General features: G+C 39.7%; 1 protein-coding gene across 1 annotated transcript in view; it reads right to left on the reverse strand.

Moving 5' to 3' along the window:
* Window positions 1–19,769, reverse strand: part of MYRFL (myelin regulatory factor-like) — a 144,666-nt gene that overhangs the window by 28,808 nt on the left and 96,089 nt on the right. Inside the window, exons 14-15 of the mRNA XM_008066631.1 lie at window positions 18,552–18,660; window positions 17,723–17,832 (exon numbers count right to left, since the gene is read on the reverse strand). Of these exons, the coding sequence (XP_008064822.1) occupies window positions 17,723–17,832; window positions 18,552–18,660 (219 nt within the window). The remainder of the gene's footprint in view (window positions 1–17,722; window positions 17,833–18,551; window positions 18,661–19,769) is intronic.

The raw sequence follows: 19,769 nt of genomic DNA on the forward strand, positions 1-19,769 counted from the left end.
TTGTCGTTGCTGGGAGTGTGCCACTGCTCTCCAGCCTGGGTGACAGAGAGAGAACTCAACTCAAAAAAAAAAAAAATGAAGAAAAAACTGTAAACCAAAATAATATTCTAAGTTGCCCCAACCAACTGAATGGACGCCCTTCGGGCCAAAATAACCCTAGAAAACTAAATTTCAGGCTATGACAGAAAAAGAGGTTGGACATCTCGTTATACCCCCTCCCTTGTGGAGTTTAGGCACAACTGACCAGCATTAACATTAAAATAGAAATCATAAAACTGACAACAGATTGTGGCAATAAGATACCAAATTCCAACCTGATGCTGGTGTGGAATCACATGGCAGCAGGCCCTAAAGAGAATAAACATATTTTACCCCAAAGCATATTTCTTTGACATCTTTTGAAATAGTCCCATAAAGCTATCTTTTGTGGGAAAATATTTCCATCTGTAGAGAATCTGCAATAACATAGCTAAATCCTTCCCTTTCCAAACCTTCCTGGATCCAGAAGAGATTTACTGAGAGTCCGACACCTTGATAGTCTGAATAAAAGACATTTGACATCCATTCTCTTTAAGAACTGCCACCAATGAGACTCCATCTGTATAATAAGAACCTTAATCTCAATAACTCCCTTATCTCAACTGAGACATTCCTTTCTACTGATTTCAGCTCTTTCTCAACCAATTGTCAGCTAAAAGATCCCTTAAACCCAACTATGACTTGTAAGCATTGATCTATCCCCTCAAGATGTTTCTAGGACCTTTTGAGACTATACCTTGGGCCACAGTAATTTATATTTGGCTCAAAAGAAATGTATTTAAATATTTTACAGGGTTTGGCTTTTTGTCAGCAAACCAAACACTCAGTTAAAATTGTTCCATGTAATAGGAAAGAAGAAATAAGATGAGCAAAATGGGTAGAAGCCAGACTCTCTGAATGTAGCTTGTATTATAAATTTGCCTTTAGAATAATGTATTTAAATAATTATAAAACATAAACCAACATTTTTAAAAATAAAATGTACAATAGAACAAATGAACTTAACTGGGCCTTGAGTTTTTGGTTTAACCTTACAGATAAGACTTATTTTAAGTTATTTCAAGGCAAGTGATTTGTTCACTCCTCAAGGGTCATATCCTAAAGACAAAAAAAAAAAAAAGAAACAGCCAGCAAATAGATCTTAAACTTTTAAGTACTCATATTGTTAGCAATAATAGTAATGAATTACACACACATACCAAACACATATATAATTAGATAAAATAAATTCATAATTAAGTTAATAGTGTTATAAACTAAGATTTCTAGCATTTAAGAAATATAAACACAATATCAAAACATTAAGTGAAAGCCTAGAAAAGCTAAATTTAAAGTAGAAATATACCATGAATTCCCAGTATATTCAATTTTTTTTTAAAAGAAAAAAATTTTCTAGCTATGTTCCCTAAAAAACACTGGAAAAAGTATTTCCAACTTACTAACAATGAGCAACCCTACTCTCTAAATACCATTCCCACTGAAAGGAACCAGGAATCTTCCAGATTTGGGGTAAGAAATGATAACTGTGAAATATGAGTAAGGTATACATGAGGTTTCATTACTATTCTATTTTTAGATACATTTGAAACTTTTCATTAAAGATTATTTTAAAACCACAAAGCAAAAACAAAAATCTCCTGACAGAAGCCCATCTAAATTTTCTAATCCCAGTACAGGTTTTCTTTTACTTCCAATTTTGCTTTAACAAAAATAAGGTCAAAATCATGAAGATAAAAATGGCATCCTATGATTCTAGATTATAATAAATGTTACAAGATTTACTATGTTTACCTTGTAGAGAGACTTATTCTATAATTACAGCTGCGTTATTTCCAGTGGATCACGTGGCCAGCTGATGTCCACCCAGCAGTCCAAAACAGACTCCCAGTCATCATCTCTGGCCCCCTCCCATACCCAGCTCTTTCCAGTGATGTCAGTTCCACATCTTAAATCTCCCAAATCTGCCCAAGGCTCTTTATTCTCAGTGGTACTACTTATCCTCCTCTTTTTATTTTTTTCTTGGTGAATTACTTCTTTTTTAAAATTAAAAAAAAAGTTTGCTTGATACATTAATTTATGATTTAGCTCAAACCGAAGCAGACTAAGTTCTTTCTGCAGTGTCTTCCCCAGCAGTACATATAAGACTGCCTCATGCAATTCGAGCAATGCCTGCATTTGTCTGGTTACTTGTCAATAATGATAGACTACCAGCTCTAATTTCTCCTTCTCAAATTTGCCAGCAGCATACATCTTCCAAGGATATCCAATAGACAAGGAGATAATTCATATGTTTTCCTATTTAAAAGGAAATAAAATTGGAGAGGAAATTTACTACTACCTTCTTGATTATAATTATGGCTGGCCCTGACTTTATGGATCCCATGGAAAATTACCAAAAAGTTCATTTCCAGCACATGTTATAGGATGTACTAAAATACTTGGAGTTCTGACTTCTGTCTCTGTTGTCACAATGAGTATAAATATGTTCCAAATATAATCTAGAGCACCAGTTCCCAACCTTTTTGGCATCAGGGACCAGTTTCGTGGAAGACAATTTTCCATGGATGGTGGAGGGTGGGGAGGTGGGGCATGGTTTCAGGATGATTCAAGAGTATTACATTTACTGTACACTTTATTTCTATTATTGTTACATTGCAATATATAATAAAATATATAACATCACCACCTCAGATCATCAAGCATTAGATTCTCATAAGGAGCACAAAACCTAGATCCCTTGCATATGCAGTTCACAATAGAGCTCACATTCCTATGAGATGCAACTACTAATAGGATAAAAGGCAGAGATCAGGCAATAATGTGAGCAATGGGAAGGGGCTGTAAATACAGATGAAGCTTCACTGTTCACCTCCTGCTGTGCAGCCTGGTTCCTAACAGGCCACGGACCAGGGGTTGGGGGCCACTGACCTAGAGTATTTTGAAAATCTCCTATTCTATGCAAGTGATGAGTTCTGCACGAGCAGATTTTAACCAGGAATGTGCATCATAGATGCCTAAGGGACTTATTTCTAAATATACATATACAGATTTCATAAAGGCTTGGATTTATTGGGGTTGAGGAGTAAAAGTCACCCAATTTGATGCCCACCCATGGTTAAGAACAATTTTGTAGCCAGGCTCGGTGGCTCAGCCTGTAATCCCACGCCTTTGGGAGGCTGAGGTGAGTGGATTGCCTGAGCCCGCGGGTTCGAGGCTCGCCTGGGCAGCAAGATCTCATCTCTACAATAAATCAAAAAATCAGCTGGGCGTGGAAGCGTGCGCCTGTAATTCCGACTACTTGGAAGGCTGAGGTGGAAGGATCACTGGAGCCCAGTAGGTCGAGGCTGCGGTAGCCGGGAATGGCCACTGCACTCCAGTCTGGGCGACAGAGTGAGACTTCAACTCAAAAAAAAAAAAAAAAAAAAGAACAATTTTGTAATCAAACCTAATTGTACAATTTTGCAATCAAGCCTAATTAATACTCAACTCTGTCCAGCTATCAACAATTTTGAATGGAACCAACTAGCACTACAATTGTGATATAAAAATGATTAAACCAGTTTGCCACCCAAAATTGTTAATCACACTGTAGAGGAAAAAGTGGCACCTGCCTCAAATCACACGAGCATCTTTTACCTACTGTTTGGAAGACTTGCTTTGGGCTCAGGGTACACATGGACAGCATGAACGTATATTTTACAGTTTCACAAGTATATATGCACATGAAAACAACAGGCTGGGAAACTATGGGGGGGAGGGGGATGGGATTAACAGTAGCAAATATCTGTCTGGGGATGGGAAAACACCTCTGATCAACAGGGTGCCTGAATGAAACGTAATTGTACACCTAACCCTTAACTGTACCCCACAAAACCATAATTTAAAATATTGATAAAAAAAAAGAAAACAACAGGGAGGCATTTGTGACATCAGAGCTACCATCTAGCTTAGAGCAGGTCTCTTGTTGAAAATTTGTCTTTCACCAAATCCCCCTTCATGCTCCAGGCTCTCCCCATATTGAGCCTTTCACCATTCCCTGAACATAGCATGCTCCCTCTAGTCTCTGGAACTAGCACACGCTGCTTTCTCTACCTGAATCCCCTGTCCTCCCCTCCTCTCGCCTTCCATACACTTGGTGTCAGATCTACTAATACTATAAACACCTCAGGTCATCAGGGCTCACTAAGGACTAGGAGAATGGGCTCACTAAGGACCAGGCTTGCATGACATCGACAGTTGATTCTACAGCACAGAGTAGTAACTCAGTACATATCTGGTGGTTAGATGAAGGGATATTCCTGCAGTGGTAGTTCATGTCATGAGGTACTGCGAGGTCATAGGGTTGCTCTCTAGTGAAATGAAGAGAGTGGTGACCAATTTCGGTTTTATCTGAGATCTCTCTTAGAAAAGCAAAACAAACAAACAAAAACCCTCAGGTACAAATTCCTTTCTCATGCTAGGAAATGCTCATGGAAATATAGTTGAATTAAACAGTGTTTATCATCTTCTATCCAACGGACAAGCAGTTCAATTGTACCCAACAAACAGGCTTCAACCTCTGTTGATTCCTATCCTTTTTGGGAGGGGATTGGCTCAGGAAACAGATGAAAGCCCTCGAAACCCTTCTCCACCTCCCCAGGAAACGCTTGGACTCTGCAGAACACAGCTTGGAAGTTCCTCAGTCCCTTGCGAGTCTGGAGATAAGAAGCCTGAGACACTGGGGCACAGACAAAGGAGTTGATTTCTCCTCTCTTTGGGAACTACAGCTTGTCCTCTATTTTACACCAAATAAGGGTACCTAAGCTCAATGGCAAAGCCAGCTTGGAGAAGTTGAAATAGGCCCTTATTTCTTTCTCACTAAGAGAATGTCACAGACTTGAAAATATCTCCTGTGGTAAATGATGCATCTGATGTTGCATGAACTGATGTTTTATAATAAAACCATGGGAATGAAACAGTCTGCAATTGAGCCCTGTAAAAATGATTGCCAAAGGGAGAAAAATTGTCTTTAGTTAATGGGTGTGTCTGGCAATTGCCTGGGCTTTGAATAAACTCAGCTTTAGATCTTTGTCCAAGAGTTTACTTTGTGGAGAGCTCAACAGGCCCTGACAAAGATTTTTTAAATAATATAATCCTAAAACCAGAAAAGCAACTTGCTGAGATGGTGTGGAAGCTCGGACTTCCAGGTGAATTTTCACCAGGTCCCTGGAGGAGAGTCTTCCCTTGTATACCTTGTCTCTAACAACGAGGATTACTCTTGGGCTCATTTCCCATCTGCCTTACATGGGAAGAGCAAGAGATTCATAAAAGTGTTTAAAATTGTGTACTATTGTTTCCCTTTGTTTGCTTGCCTTAAAACTCTTGCTTAATTTTTCTTATCTTTGTGTAAGTGCAATTTTCCCTGGAAGGGCTTGAATCCTTTGACTGAGACAAGTTTCTAGTTGAACTAGCACATGTCACAGTTTGTTGTAATTCTTTGATCATTTTTTCTTCCCAGGGTGACTAGTGATCTTTTGAAGGCAGTGATGTTGTCTTGTGACTCCTCAGGGACAACTCATTACCTGACACTTGTAGCTCAATATTCAATTGATGAACAGAATCAGTAGTTTTTTTATCAAGCACCTGTGATATGTCAGGTATTCTCCAAAGAGCAGGGATAAAACAATTAGATAAAGCAGACAGGGTCTCTACCCTCAGCGAGCATATTTTCTCTATTGGAGGAGATTGACCAGTAACAAGTAAGCCACAAATAAATAATATAGCTTTAAGTTGTAATCAGCAATAGGAAGACAGCCAAAAAGGCATTAAAACAGAAAATAATTACCACCTTGTTATAGATTTGGTATATTAATTTTAATTTGTAGAAACTGAAAAAGAATAAAATAATAGAGTTAAGTGAAAAGCTATATTCTCATCTAGACAAACACAGGTAACCCAATGGAACACTGGGTCAAACAATTCACAGATGGAGAAACCTAACAGCTAACATAAGAAAGAGATGCACAACTTTATTACTACTCAGAGAAAAGCAAACTAAAACAAGCTGATGGCATTTTAACCCAATCAGAATCACAAAATTTAGAAAGTCTGATAATGTGAACATGCTGATGTCATGAATTAGAACTCACCAACAATTAGGCAGTATCACAGAAAATTAAGTCTGTGTGTGTCCTACACCCCACTCCTGGTATAAATCCCAGAGAGAACCTCCTATTTCATCTGTCTTCTCCCTGTTTCCTTACTGATACTCTTCACTCACTTGGTTTGTTGGCACTCTGCTTGCCCCATATTCTTCTCCTACTTTCAGCCAGCCCTCTTAGCCTTCACAGATTCTCTTCCTTTTCTACAACTTCTAACTAGATATGTTCCTCAAGGTGTTGCTTTCGGTTCTTTTTGCTTCTCAATCTATAGAAATGTGAAAGCCTGCACTGCTGCGGAGGTAACAGGAAGCAGTGCTGTGAGTGTATATGAAGCCCCTACCAGGGGAGCCAGTCTCCAGTACTATGTCCCCAGACCTTCTGCTACTTCAAGAACCAGAAATCACAGACAGAGGAACTTCTATGATATTTGCATGAAGATTTAATTTCTAAATGTAAGCAACAAATATGAGATTTTTTTTCAAACACCATAAAGATAAAACAATGTCTGCAATCATCTGCATTACTGCCTGAGCTCTGCTTCCTATCAGGCTTCCATTCTGCGACCTACAACCAGCATCGCATCTTTCCCTTCTTAATTAATACCTTCACTCATGGCAGCAGCTTCCACTTTGCCCCAACCGCTGTCCCAAGTTATACACCCCCAGTCACTTCCTGGACGTTTCCATCTGAATGTTCAGTTGACATCTCAAAATCAAAATTGAGCTTATCTTTTTTCCCAGAAAAATCACTTCTCCTTCAGGCTTCCTTATGCTAACAAAACCACTTCTCTTCCTTTCATTGGGATTCAAAAACATAGGCATTAACATAAACAAATTCATATGTGGGATATCCATAGTGTATCAGATACTGTGCTAATCAACACAGGATTGACAAGGCATTGTCTCTGAACTTGAAAATCTCACGGTCTAGTGAAAGAGAAAGATAATGAAAAGAGAAGGACAACACAATGTGATAATACTCTAAAAGATGTATATTCTGAGACCTAAGCAGTATAGGAACAGGATCCAAGACATTACAGAATTCATCAATTCATTTTTACCAATATTGCTTGAATTCCTTCAGTACTCTAAGCAAGGGGGCCCCAAACCCTGGGCCATGGATCAGTACTGGTCCATGGCCTGTTAGGAACCAGCTGCACAGCAGAAGGTGAGCAGAAGGTGAGCTGCACAGCGGGCAAGCAAGCAAGCAAGGCTTCATCTATATTTACAGCTGCTCCTCATCACTCACATTACTGCCTGAGCTCTGTCTGCTGTCAGATCAGAAGTGGCATTAGATTCTCATATGAGCATGAACTCTATTATGAACTGTGCATGCAAGGGATCTAGGTTGCATGCTCCTAATGAGAATCTAATGCCTGATGACCTAAGGTGGAGCTGAGGCACTGATGCTTGTACTAGGGAGCAACTGCAAATACAGATTAACATTAGCTGCAAATACAGATTAACATTAGCAGTTAGGTTTGACTGCACGTCCCCCTGACCCTAAGTCAGGGGAATAATTGTCTTCCACAAAACTGGCCTTGATGCCAAAAAGGTTGGGGACCACTGCTCTAAGTCCTGGAGTAAAAGACACTATAAAGTGCTGGATAAATCATTTTGAATGGTAAGGATTTCTGCTCTTACACAACTAGTTGGGGAGATTGGCAAGGAACATGTAGGCAAATAAACAAGATAATTTCAGTTAGGGACAAATAGTCTCCAGGCTACTCTGAACAAGTTTGAAATCTGTTCACAGCACAGAGGCCCAGCTTGAAGGGGTGGATGGTCTGCATCAGCCAAATGGGACATCATTTTGTAATTAGTGCAAAGGTACTGCACACCCTCACAGTGGCCCTGAATCTTATGAACAATGTGAAACCAAGTGATGAGGAGACTGCTTTCGACGGAGTGGTCAGGGAAGGTCTCAGCATTGAGATCCAAATAATGAGGTCATCTATAGAGAGTCTTTGGGGCAGAGAACATTCAACAGAGCAGCTCTGAGGCAAAAACAGATCTGGCAGGTTCTGGGAACAGAGAAGAAGGCCAATGTAGGAGTGTGAGAGGGGATTGCAAACAAGAGGTGCCTGTGTGTTTGGCAGGGACCGATGGAAGCCACTGGAGAGGGAGGAAAGGTAAGCAGTACAGGGAAACACTGGGATTTCAGAAGAGTATATAGGAGTGGTGAGAGGTGGCAATGGCTTCCAAGTTAAGGACACAAGAATCATATTCTGAAAGGCTCCAGATTATTTAAGAAAAGGTGAGAAGGTCATTATTCTGTCTACCTGCACCAAAGATGTCTTAGAATTAAGGGTTTAGTGGTTAGGAAAGAGAAGATTTGATCCAGATTGTGAGAATTATAACAGTCTGTAGCCAATGAAGAGCCAGAGTGGGAATAGGAGATTATATGATCAGAGTTATGTTTTGTTTTTTGCTTTTAAGGAAAATCATTCTACTGTTGGCTAGCAGGTCAAGGAGGTCATCATAACAGTTTGGGAGAAAAATGGAAAGAATAAAGAAGAGAACTGATATGCCAGAGATATTGCCAAAAGAAGAAAAACAGGATAGTTTCTGACTGGATATCATGGATAAGAAAAAGGAAGATTTAGAGGACATCTGTCCTCCCTTGACCACACCTTCAGCCCCACAGTCTACCTTCTCTCACCTCTCAAGTCTTCCTCCTTCTTTTCCATCTGTGAACCCATGCCTAGTCTCCAGATAGCCTCTATTTTTTTTACAGATATAGTACTTTGTTTACAGGACCCATGGTGCTGCTCATATTTTAACTTAGAGCCTTATTACTTGTGTTCTTGTCTTATCATCCCCCACTTAGACTATAAGCTACTTGAGGACAGGAGCTAAGGGTTGCTTATCATTGCATGATTCAAATAGACAATTTCCAGCACACTATGACTGAAAAAAATAAAACCAATGAGTAAAATGTAGTTACATACTAAGCCATAGCAGGGTGGTTTATAGCATATGATTAAAAAAAAAAACAAATTGTCCAAGGTCTAATTACTCACAAGACACACCTCATCTTTATATAGACTCATCTGTGAATTACTTTAAGGCAGCTCTTACATTTATTGAGTATGTTTTTCTTATACCAAACACACCTAATAATAATGCTAAAAAAATGTAACCACCTGCTCCCAAATTATCACAGAAATAAATAAAGAGATAAATGAACAAGTAATAAAGGCAAAGCCCTTGCTGGCCTAACGCAGGGTTGGACCAAGGTGTCCATGGCCTATGAGCCCCTGCGCTCTCAATATCCCTCCCAAGCCCTCTTACTCCACCTCCCATTATCACTAGGATACAGGGAAACCGTGTAGAATTTATGAGAAGAGGCAGATTACCCCAGATAAGAGAAGTTTGTCTTTCAAGGTCATCTCTTCTGAAAAAGGGAAAAAGAAACACTGTTTGTACCAATATCCATGAAGATAACTTATCTTCAGCTTTGGGTAGTTGCAAAGATTCAGCCATTCTTTGTCCTCTTTTGGCATCTAGTTGCAAAGTACATGTGGAAATGAGAAAGCAGTCATGAGCAATGTTTTGACATTTTCAGAAGCATTTCTAGTTTGCATTTGAGCTTCAATAAAAATTTTTTTTATAAAAAAGCGTCAGGTGGTGGGTGAGAAATGGAGTGAATAATGGAGAGAGTGTATCTTCATCTGACCTCCCCCAGTTGCTACAGCATGTGAAGCCCAGAAAGTCCTGGCAAAGTTTCTTAAAACAAGTAGTTCTGCAATGAAAACCTTGACTGGACTGGATAGTTGATGATACTTGGGAATTACTGTTAACTTTTTAGGTAGGATAACTGCATTGTGATTATATTTTTGATTTGTCCATATTTTTTAGGAACAATTACCGAAATATTTACAGATGAAATTATTTGTTGTCTTGAATTTGCCTCAAAATAGCAGAGGGGGTTGTTAGGAATGGATAAGGAAAACAAGGAAACAAAATTGGCTGAGTTGATCACTGTCAACACTGGGAGATAGGTACATAGGAAGGAGTTCATTCTTCTAATCTCTCTACCGTTTAACATGTTTGACATTTCCCAAAATAACAGTGAAAATAAACCACACACACATACAAACAAGCAATCCTAGAGGTAGCAACCGAAGTCATTACACTGCCCACATAAATGGGTAGCAGGCCAGCGAAGCAAAAGGCTCACTGAACATCCTGCTTGTTTTATAATTAACAAAAAGCATGGGACACCAGCAGCCACATTCCTGCATTCTTTATTATTTTTTATTTTTTTGAGTTGGAGTCTCACTCTGTTGCCCACAGACTGGAGTGCAGTGGCCGCTCCTGGCCACCGCAGCCTCGACCTGCTGGGCTCCGGCGATCCTTCTGCCTCAGCCTTCCAAGTAGCCGGAACTACAGGCACGCGCTACCACACCCGGCTAATTTTTGATTTATTGTAGAGATGAGGTCTCGCCAAGTTGCCCAGGCAGGTCTCAAACCCGCGGGCTCAGGCAATTCACTCACCTCAGCCTCCCAAGGCGCGGGATTACAGGCTGAGCCACCGAGCCTGGCTCATTCCTGCATTCCTAATGCGAAAGAATACAGAAGATGTTTTGTGACACTCTTATAATGTAAAGGAGGAATATCCCGTGGTGTTGAAGGTTAAATCCGCAAATGATGTCTATCCTCAGAAAGTGAGGAACTGACTCCCTGGCTCCTCCTGCATCATCAAAGCAGGAGGATGGTCACCTGCTTGTGGTGTTACAGATTCTGTGTATGTGGCCTTAGGAATGTCCCCATAGATTGTATCACTCCAAGGTCCTATTACAAAGAGAACTGAAACTATCCCATTGTGGTTTTCCATATTTTTACTTATTTATCAACTGAATGCTGCCTTGGCATGGTTTTCTCCTCAGATGACACATGAACCTGGCTGCCTGGAACAGGAATGTCACCCCTGCCTTCCCAGAGCTCTGAGTTTGCTTTCCTAAAAATGAGTTGGGTTGTCACCTCTCCTGGAAGGAGGGTGGCCTTTGGGACTCCTGTTAGAAAGAAAAAATTCTGTCCCAACTGTCCCCATTTAACTCAACTGGGGAATGGGAAGAACCTGGGGACAAAAGAGAGAACCAATTATTTGACTGAACAATGTCAGTCATAAAGCCCTGAAAAGAATTACCTACACAGACATTACATACACATTACAATTCATGAAAGAAATGTTCTAGAAGTGATATAGCTGCTACCAGATGGTTAGCCTTGTGACCCCCCATGGCAGCCTGGTGACACACTCCCAGAGCTTCACCCTGAAACTGACAGCTATACCTACTCTCCTTTCTTCTCACTACAGAAAGCTTATAAAAATGAAAGAAAGTGAGGATGGCTTTGTTATACTAATCCTTTGAATATGCCCTGTTTTATTTTTAAGTAAATTAATAGAAGACTAATATTTTTAGCATTAAAAATAAATTCCAAAAAGCACAATCCCATTCACAATAACCACAAAAAAAAAAAAAAAAAAAAAGAAAGAAAGAAATACCTCGGCACCTTCCTAAACAGAGAAGTGAAAGACCTTTACAATGAGAACTACAAAACACTGCTTAAAGAAATCCAAGAAGACACAAACAAATGGAAAAATATTCCATGCTCATGGATAGGAAGAATCAACATTGTTAAGATGTCCATCCTACCAAAGGCAATCTACAGATTCAACACAATATTCATTAAGTTAAAAGCATCATTCTTCTCAGACCTGGAAATGACAATACAGAAATTCATGTGGAAACATAAACGACCACAAATAGCCAAAACAATACTTAACAAAAGAAACAAAGCAGGAGATATCACACTTCCAGACTTCAAACTTTACTATAAGGTTATAAGTAATCAAAACAGCCTGGTATTGGTACAAGAACAGGCACATAGACCAATGGAACAGGATAGCAATTCCAGAAGTAAAGTTTCAATTCCTCAGGCAACTCATCTTTGACAAAGCCTCCAACAACTACTACTGGGGAGAGGAGAACCTATTCAGCAAATGGTGCTGGGAAAACTGGCTGACCACATGCAGAAGATCGAAACAGGACCCCTGCCTATCAACATACATAAAAATTAATTCTAAGTGGATCAAAGACCTAAACGTAAAACCTCCAACTATAAGAATCTTAGAAACTGCAAGAGACACCCTTAGGGAAATTGGAACTGGCAACCAATTCCTATTCAGAACCCTAAAGGCCAATACCTTAAGAAATAAAATAGACAAGTGGGACCTCATCAAACTAACGAGCTTCTGCAAAGCCAAAGAAACCAACAGGAGAGCAGGGAGACAGCCCACAGAATGGGAAAAAATATTTGCCAACTGTATATCTGACAAAGGTCTAACATCTAGGATCTACAAGGAACTCAAATGTACCAAAGGGACAAAAACAAACAGCCCCTTTAAAAAGTGGGCAAAAGACATGAATAGACACATCTCAGAGGAAGATATACGGGCAGCCAACAAACACATGAAAAAGTGCTCAGCCTCATTCATCATCAGAGAAATGCAAACCAAAACCACATTGAGATACCACCTAACCCCAGTAAGAATGGCCATCATTAAAAAAACAAACAACAACAGACGCTGGTGAGGATGTGGAGAAAAAGGAATGCTACATGCTAGTGGGAGTGCAAACTAGTGCAACCTCTTTGGAAGACAGTGTGGCAATTTCTGAAAGAACTAGAAATTGACCTTCCATATGACCCAGTAATTCCCCTATTGGGAATCTACCCGGAGGAACTCAAATCATTCTACAAAAAGATACCTGCACACGTATGTTTGTTGCAGCACTGTTTACAATAGCAAAAACCTGGAACCAACCATGTTGCCCATCGAAGCTAGACTGGATAAAGAAAATGTGGTACATAAACACAATGGAATATTATGCAGCCATAAAGAAAGACAAATACATGGACTTCGCAGCAACTTGGATAGATTTGGAGTCAATCATACTCAGTGATCTATCACAGAATCAAAGAACAGAGTACCATTTGTTCTCACTCATAAGCGGACCTTGTACAATTATAATACTATAAGAAAGGATTTTGCAGTAATGGGAAACTGTCAGGGTGGGACTAGCAGTTGAGGGAAACTGTTAGGGGAGAGAGGGGCATATTTCATCAACAAGTGTACCTGCATAATCAATGTTTGTATACCTAACCCTGAATTGTATCCCACATCTTTATAATAAAAAAAATTCCCCAGCAAAATAGCAGGATAAAGTCAACACACAAGTTATTTGCATTTCTATAAAGTAGCAATGAGCAATCTGAAGAGGAAATGATGAAAACAATTTCATTTACATAGCATCACAAAGAATAAAATACTTATGAATTAACAAGGTGGTAAAAAGACTTGTACAATAAAATCTACAAAACAGTGCTGAAAAATTAAAGAAGGAATAAATAAATGAAAACACAACCTAGGTTCATGAATTGGAACACAATATTGTTACAATGTCAATACTACCCAAAGTGATCTACAATTCATTTTTTCAGTGCAATCTCTGTCAAAACCTCAATGTTGATTTGAGCAGAAATGGAGAAAGCTATCCAAAAATTCATATGGAATTTCATACGGAATCATATGAACCTCAAATAGTCAAAGAAATCTTGAAAAACAGGAACAAAGCTGGAAAAGTTACACTTCCTGATTTAAAACTTACTACAAAGCTACAATAATCAAAACAATGTGGCACTGGCTAAAAACAGACATAAAGAACACAGAAATAAACTCTCATATATACAGGCAAATGATTTTTGACAAAGATGCCAAGACAATTATATGGGGAAAGGAGACTCTTTTCAACAAATGGTGCTGGGAAAATTGGATACCAGCACGCAAAAGAATAAAGCAGGACTCTTACCTAATCTATATGTAAAAATTAACTCAAAATGTATTAAAATCCTAAATGTAAGACCTAAAACTATAAAACTCTTAGAAGAAAACATAGGGCAAAAATCTTCACAACATTGGATTTGGCAATGACTTGTTAGATACAACACCAAAGACACAGGTAACAACAAAAACAAAAACAGATAAATTGGACATCATTAAAATAAAACACTTTTATATATCAAGACATTATCAAGAGAGGGAAAACCATTTGCAAATCATATACTTTATAAGAGATTAATCTCCAGGATATATAGAGAACTTCTAAAACTGAACAACTATAAACACCCCAATTAAAAAATGGGTAAAAGACTTGACTAGACATTTCTCCAAAGAAGATGTACAAATTGTCAAAAAAACACATGAAAAGATGTTCGATTTCACTAATCATTAGGGACATGCAAATCAAAACTACAATGAGATATCACCTCACATCCATTAGGGTGGTTATTACAAGAAAAAAACACACACACACGGAATGACAAGTCTTGGTGAGGATGTGGAGAAATTGAATCCCTTGGGCACTGTTGGTGGGAATGTAAAATGACGCAGTCACTGTGGAAAACAGTATAGCAGTTCCTCCAAAAATTAAAGTAGAATTACCATATGATCCCACGCCTGGGTATATACTCCCAAAAATTGAAAACAGAGTCTCAAAGAGCTTCGGTACACTCACATTCATAGTAGCAAGATTCGCAATAACTAAAATGTGGAGTATTTCCCAGTGGAGGAAAGGATAGACAAAATGTAGCATGTGAGGTCCAACAATGAAGTTTGTGAACTCATCCTAGAAAAAGCGCTATATACCTCACTGCTGAATATCACTACAGTCACCTTCAAAGTACTCCCCTAGGGAAGTACGCTGACACCAGCACCTGGTATACCCATCAAAGCAATTTTGTAACTCTTTTTCTGGAATTGCCATCAGAGCCGTCTTCATATTACCCTTGATGTCCTGAATGTCATCGAATGTCTTCCTTTCAGTATTTCCTTTATCTTTGGTAAAAGAAAAAAGTCACTGGGGGTGCCAGGAGAGTAGGGAAGGTGTTCCAACATAGTTATTTGTACAGGGTTGCCAAATTAAGTGCATGGTGGCAAGTTCGCAACTTAATTGTCAGGTCTCAACAAATAACGATGACAGCTCTAATGACCAGTCCAGAAAAAGAGTTCCAAAGTTGCTTTGAAGGGCAGACTAGGCGCTGGCATCGATGCATAGCTTCCCAAGGGGAAGGTGACCATAGTGATATTCAGCAATTAGGTACGTAGCACTTTTTCTAGGACGGTTCGCGAACCTAATTGTCAGACCTCATATATATACAAGGGAACATTATTCAGACTTAAAAAGGAATGACATTTTGACATGGATGAACCTTGAGAACATTATGCTAAGTGAAATAAGCCAACCACAAAAAGACGAATACTGTATGATTCTACTTATATGAATAAGGTACTTAGAGCAGTTGTCAAAATCATAGAGACAGGTAGTAGAATGGTGATTTCCAGAAGCTGGCAGAAGGAGAGAATGGGGAGTTATTGTTTAATGGGTACAGAGTTTTAGTTTTACGAAATTAAACGAGATCTGGAGATGGATGGTGGTGAAGGTTGTACAACAATGTATTTAATACCAATGAATTGTACACTTAAAAATGGTTAAATGGCTACTTTGTTTTGTGTATTTTGCTACAGTAAAAAATTGGAAAATAAATAGATAAGTAAATTTCCTATGACATACCTCTCAAGTGAAGTAGTAGTCTAAGTCTGGGAGAGAAACTGAGAATTTCTCCTATGGAAGATGTGCTCCTGGGAAGCGGTAAGTCAATTTCTGCCACTTGGCTCTTGTAACCCAGGGCTGAGTAGGCCTCCCAGACCCTGTCATCTAAGTGTCTGTGGTTCAAGGGCTGGTAGGTGGAAGATAGTGGAGGGGCCCAATGTGAAAAGGCACACTCTGCCTTGGGCTCCAAGTGTGGCTTGTGACCAGTAGGTTGGCAAGACTGGCATCATCCAGAGACTGGTTAGAACTGTGGGATGTCTGGTCTCACCCTACTCCTGCCGATTCAGAATCTGCATTTTAATAAGATCCCCAGTGATGTGTGTGCACTTTGAGGCTTGGGAAACATTACCCACATGAACCAACAAATTACCTGTTAGCCTCCACTCAAATACCTCGCTCTACCACTACAAAATCCCTGGGTCAATTGGTCTTTCCTCCCAGCATCAAATATAATCATACAATGCAAAGCAAATCAGCATCAGAGCGAATCTGCAAACATAGCAAAAAACGCAGGACTTCAGAGAATCGATAGCTGTGGTATCAGAGAACTACTCAAGTCAAACACACAGCATCGACAAGCAAGGAACTGGCAGATTTAGATCCATTACGAAGCGAAGAGAAGCTGATGTACAGGCATGATGACATTCCTTCAAAGGAGAATGATTTGAATATCAAAAAATGAAGACAGCCCCTCAGGAAAAATGATGAGGCCCATGAATATCTTTGTAAGAATGACCCACTTTATGATTATGCTGCAAAAGTCAAACACAATTTTATAAAAAAATCTATGTTCCAAAAAAAATCAACACTTCATTTAATCTTTAATCATTCTAAGATGGAGCACATTGTGCAATCATAATTTAAGTTGCATTACATAAAATAAGATACATTTTTCATAAGTTTTAGTCCCATTTTTAAAAAATGAAGTCTAATTAAAACTTTTTGTCAGTATTTACCCTGATGGTTGGCCCTTTTCGTTTGTTTGTTTTTGACAGAGTCTCACTCTGTTGCCCAGGCTGGAGTACAGTGGCATGATCACAGCTCACTGCAGTCTCAACCTCCTGGACTCAAGTGATTCTTCCACCTCAGCCTCCTGGGACTACAGGCACACACCACCACACCCAGTTAATTTTTGTATTTTTTATAGAGACAAGGTCTCACTATGTTGCCCAGGCTGGTCTCAAACTCTTGGTTTCAAGAGATTCTCCTGCCTTGGCCTCCCAAAGTGCTGGGATTACAGGCATGAGCCACTGTGCCCAGCCTGGTCCTTGTTTTAAGTGCATTCAGGCTAAGTGGACTTTCCCAGTGCCAGTTTTTCTCCAACAGTAAGATCTGCAGAACTCAAATTCTTACTATTGCACATTCCTTTCTCTGTTTCCAACAAGGAACTTATTTTTGGTGCCTATGACCAGTGTGAGACCATTGCTATTAACTCACTCCACAGTTCAGTGAAGAATTCTTTTTTTTTTTAAGTTGGAGTCTCACTCTGTTACCCAGGTTGATGTGCAGTGGCATGCTCACGGCCACCGCAGTCTCGACCTGCTGGGCTCAGGTCATCCTTCTGCCTCAGCCTCCCTAGTAACTGGAACCACAGGTGCACACCACCACACCTGACTAATTTTTTTATTTGTTGTAGAGACGAGGTCTCACCAAGTTGCCCAGGCTGGTCTCGAACCCCTGGACTCAGGCAATCCTCTCACCTTGGCCTCCCAAAGTTCTGGGATTACAGGCTGAGCCACCGTATCTGCCAGCCGAAGAATTCTTTTGCTGTCCCATTTCCTGGTTAGATGTTTCAGCCCATCATGCTACCACAGAAGATCTATCCTTGGGGAATAGCTATCACAGCAGGTGTCTATTCTGTGATTACCTTATCCACCATGAGAAAGCTCTCCAGCTTCTCTCCGTTTTCGCAGGTGATGTCACCAACCTCTCTTACGGCTCTGGGCAGGATCTCTTGCACCTCCTGGGCAATCATTCCTATGTACAAAACACTCCAACAGGTTTAATCAAAGAAAGACCTTCCTGGAGAAAATCCCCGCTAAGCTTCTGCTTTGATCTACAAGGCATCTGCAGCAAAGAAGGAATTTTGAGCCAAGAACCACTATAGGATTAAAAGGGAGAGTGTGTGTTTTCACTGCCTTTTTTTTTTTTTTTTTTTTGACTCTTGGCCAAATGTTGGAAAGGGTGAGGTAAATACCTTAATATCTCTGCCCATAGAAATAAGAATGGGGGTTTAGCTTGATTTTCTTTCTTTTCCTACAGGAGGATTTTGTCACTAAATTTCCCCTCTTTCTTTAGGATTCCTGGACTGGTGTGTAAACATCACTTTGCCTGCCCCTTCTCTTACCCAAACCTGTTTACCCCACCACCTTCCTCCTCCTTCCTCAGTGCTACTCCTTATGTAGGTTTAGCTGCTCTCTGCTCCTGAACCCCTATCCCATGGGCAAGGAGACTCCAGTGAAAATAAACTATACACCAAAAATACTCCACTGTACCTTGGGGTGCAGGATTGGGAGTGTTGATGAAAGATGACACAGAATTTCTTTAACCTTCCCTGTTCTAGTGACAATGAGTTTTATAGAGAACAGGTTCGATCAACATAGTGTTATCACATGCCATAGTACACAATCTCACAGAGGGAATTACAATGTAAGTAGTTGACAGTACAAAATTAAAAAGGGAATTTGTGTGTGTACCTGTTTGATGGGCAGTGTTTATTCCCATGGCAGATGCAAATTCAGGTTTGTAGTCATATTCAACAATTCTCATCTGGGCTATTCTTCTCAGCTGTTCATTTGTGTCAACCTAATTTAATTAAAGAAGAGCAGATTTTACTCACTTAGATATTTGCTATTCAAATTAATGCCCAGAGTGACCCAGAGACATCACTGAATTGCTTTTGGACATTTTGCTGGAGATAATTTCTTCAAGTAGGTTGCAAGCCAGGATCACCCAACTGCAAGTCCTATGGGACTCAGGCTCCTTCCCCATCTTCCAGACTCTCCCTCCCCCTTCTTCCAGATGCTCCCTCCCTCATACCACCCTAGTCACCGAGGGCATCCTCCTCTTCATCTCCTCAACAATTGCTCTTAGGCTATAAAAGGCATTCCCAACTGTCATTACCTGGTTCCAGCAAAATGACCACAATCAAGATAATATCGTGAATTTTCCCTAAAGCTAAATGTGTTTGCTCCAAAGGATTCCCTTTTAATTTGAGTTTTTTGACGAATTAACGGTAACGGCGGGATCATTTTTTTAAATGTCCTTACCTGACAAGTAAAAAGTTGACAGTCCTCTGTGGGCCCCCCACATTTTGTTTTAGAACCCAGTTGAACTGTAAAATGCAGGGGTGTCTTGGCAGTTAAAAATACACTGCCTGAGCATTCATTGATGTGTTCAAGGAAACAGAAATTCTTTCTGTTGTTGTTTTAAGAAAACCATCGTCATGGTCCTTAACACCTCCTGCGACCCACTCCATGAGGTAAAGTCCCCCTACCATCATGTAGAGCCCTCAGTCCTTTACTGCTTTGGCTGATTGCAAAAGATGGTGACTTGGTGCTTAATGGACTAAATAGATCAACTTTACTTTGGATACTTATTCAGGAGTATAATTTTGCCCTTATTGCTGTTTTCATAACTGCTGTTATCAAAAGCTTAGTTCAGTTCATTCATTCTTTGTTTTATTTGACTAACATTTACTAATCACCTTCAACATAGTATGCACTACCAAGTGTTGGGACTTAAAAAGTGATTGCCTTTTTAAAGCTTGTGGTCTAGACAAGAAGACAGATGCATCATATGTGATTATATCACAACGTGGAAAACGCAGAGCAATGATGGAATTATGAGCAGAGTCATGGCAGCTCAGAGGAGGTACCCGAAATATTCTTTTTTTTTTTTTTTTTTTTTTTTTT

Source organism: Carlito syrichta, unplaced genomic scaffold (assembly GCF_000164805.1).
Source record: "Carlito syrichta isolate Samal-C Ts95f unplaced genomic scaffold, Tarsius_syrichta-2.0.1 Scaffold309041, whole genome shotgun sequence".
NCBI lineage: Eukaryota > Metazoa > Chordata > Mammalia > Primates > Tarsiidae > Carlito > Carlito syrichta.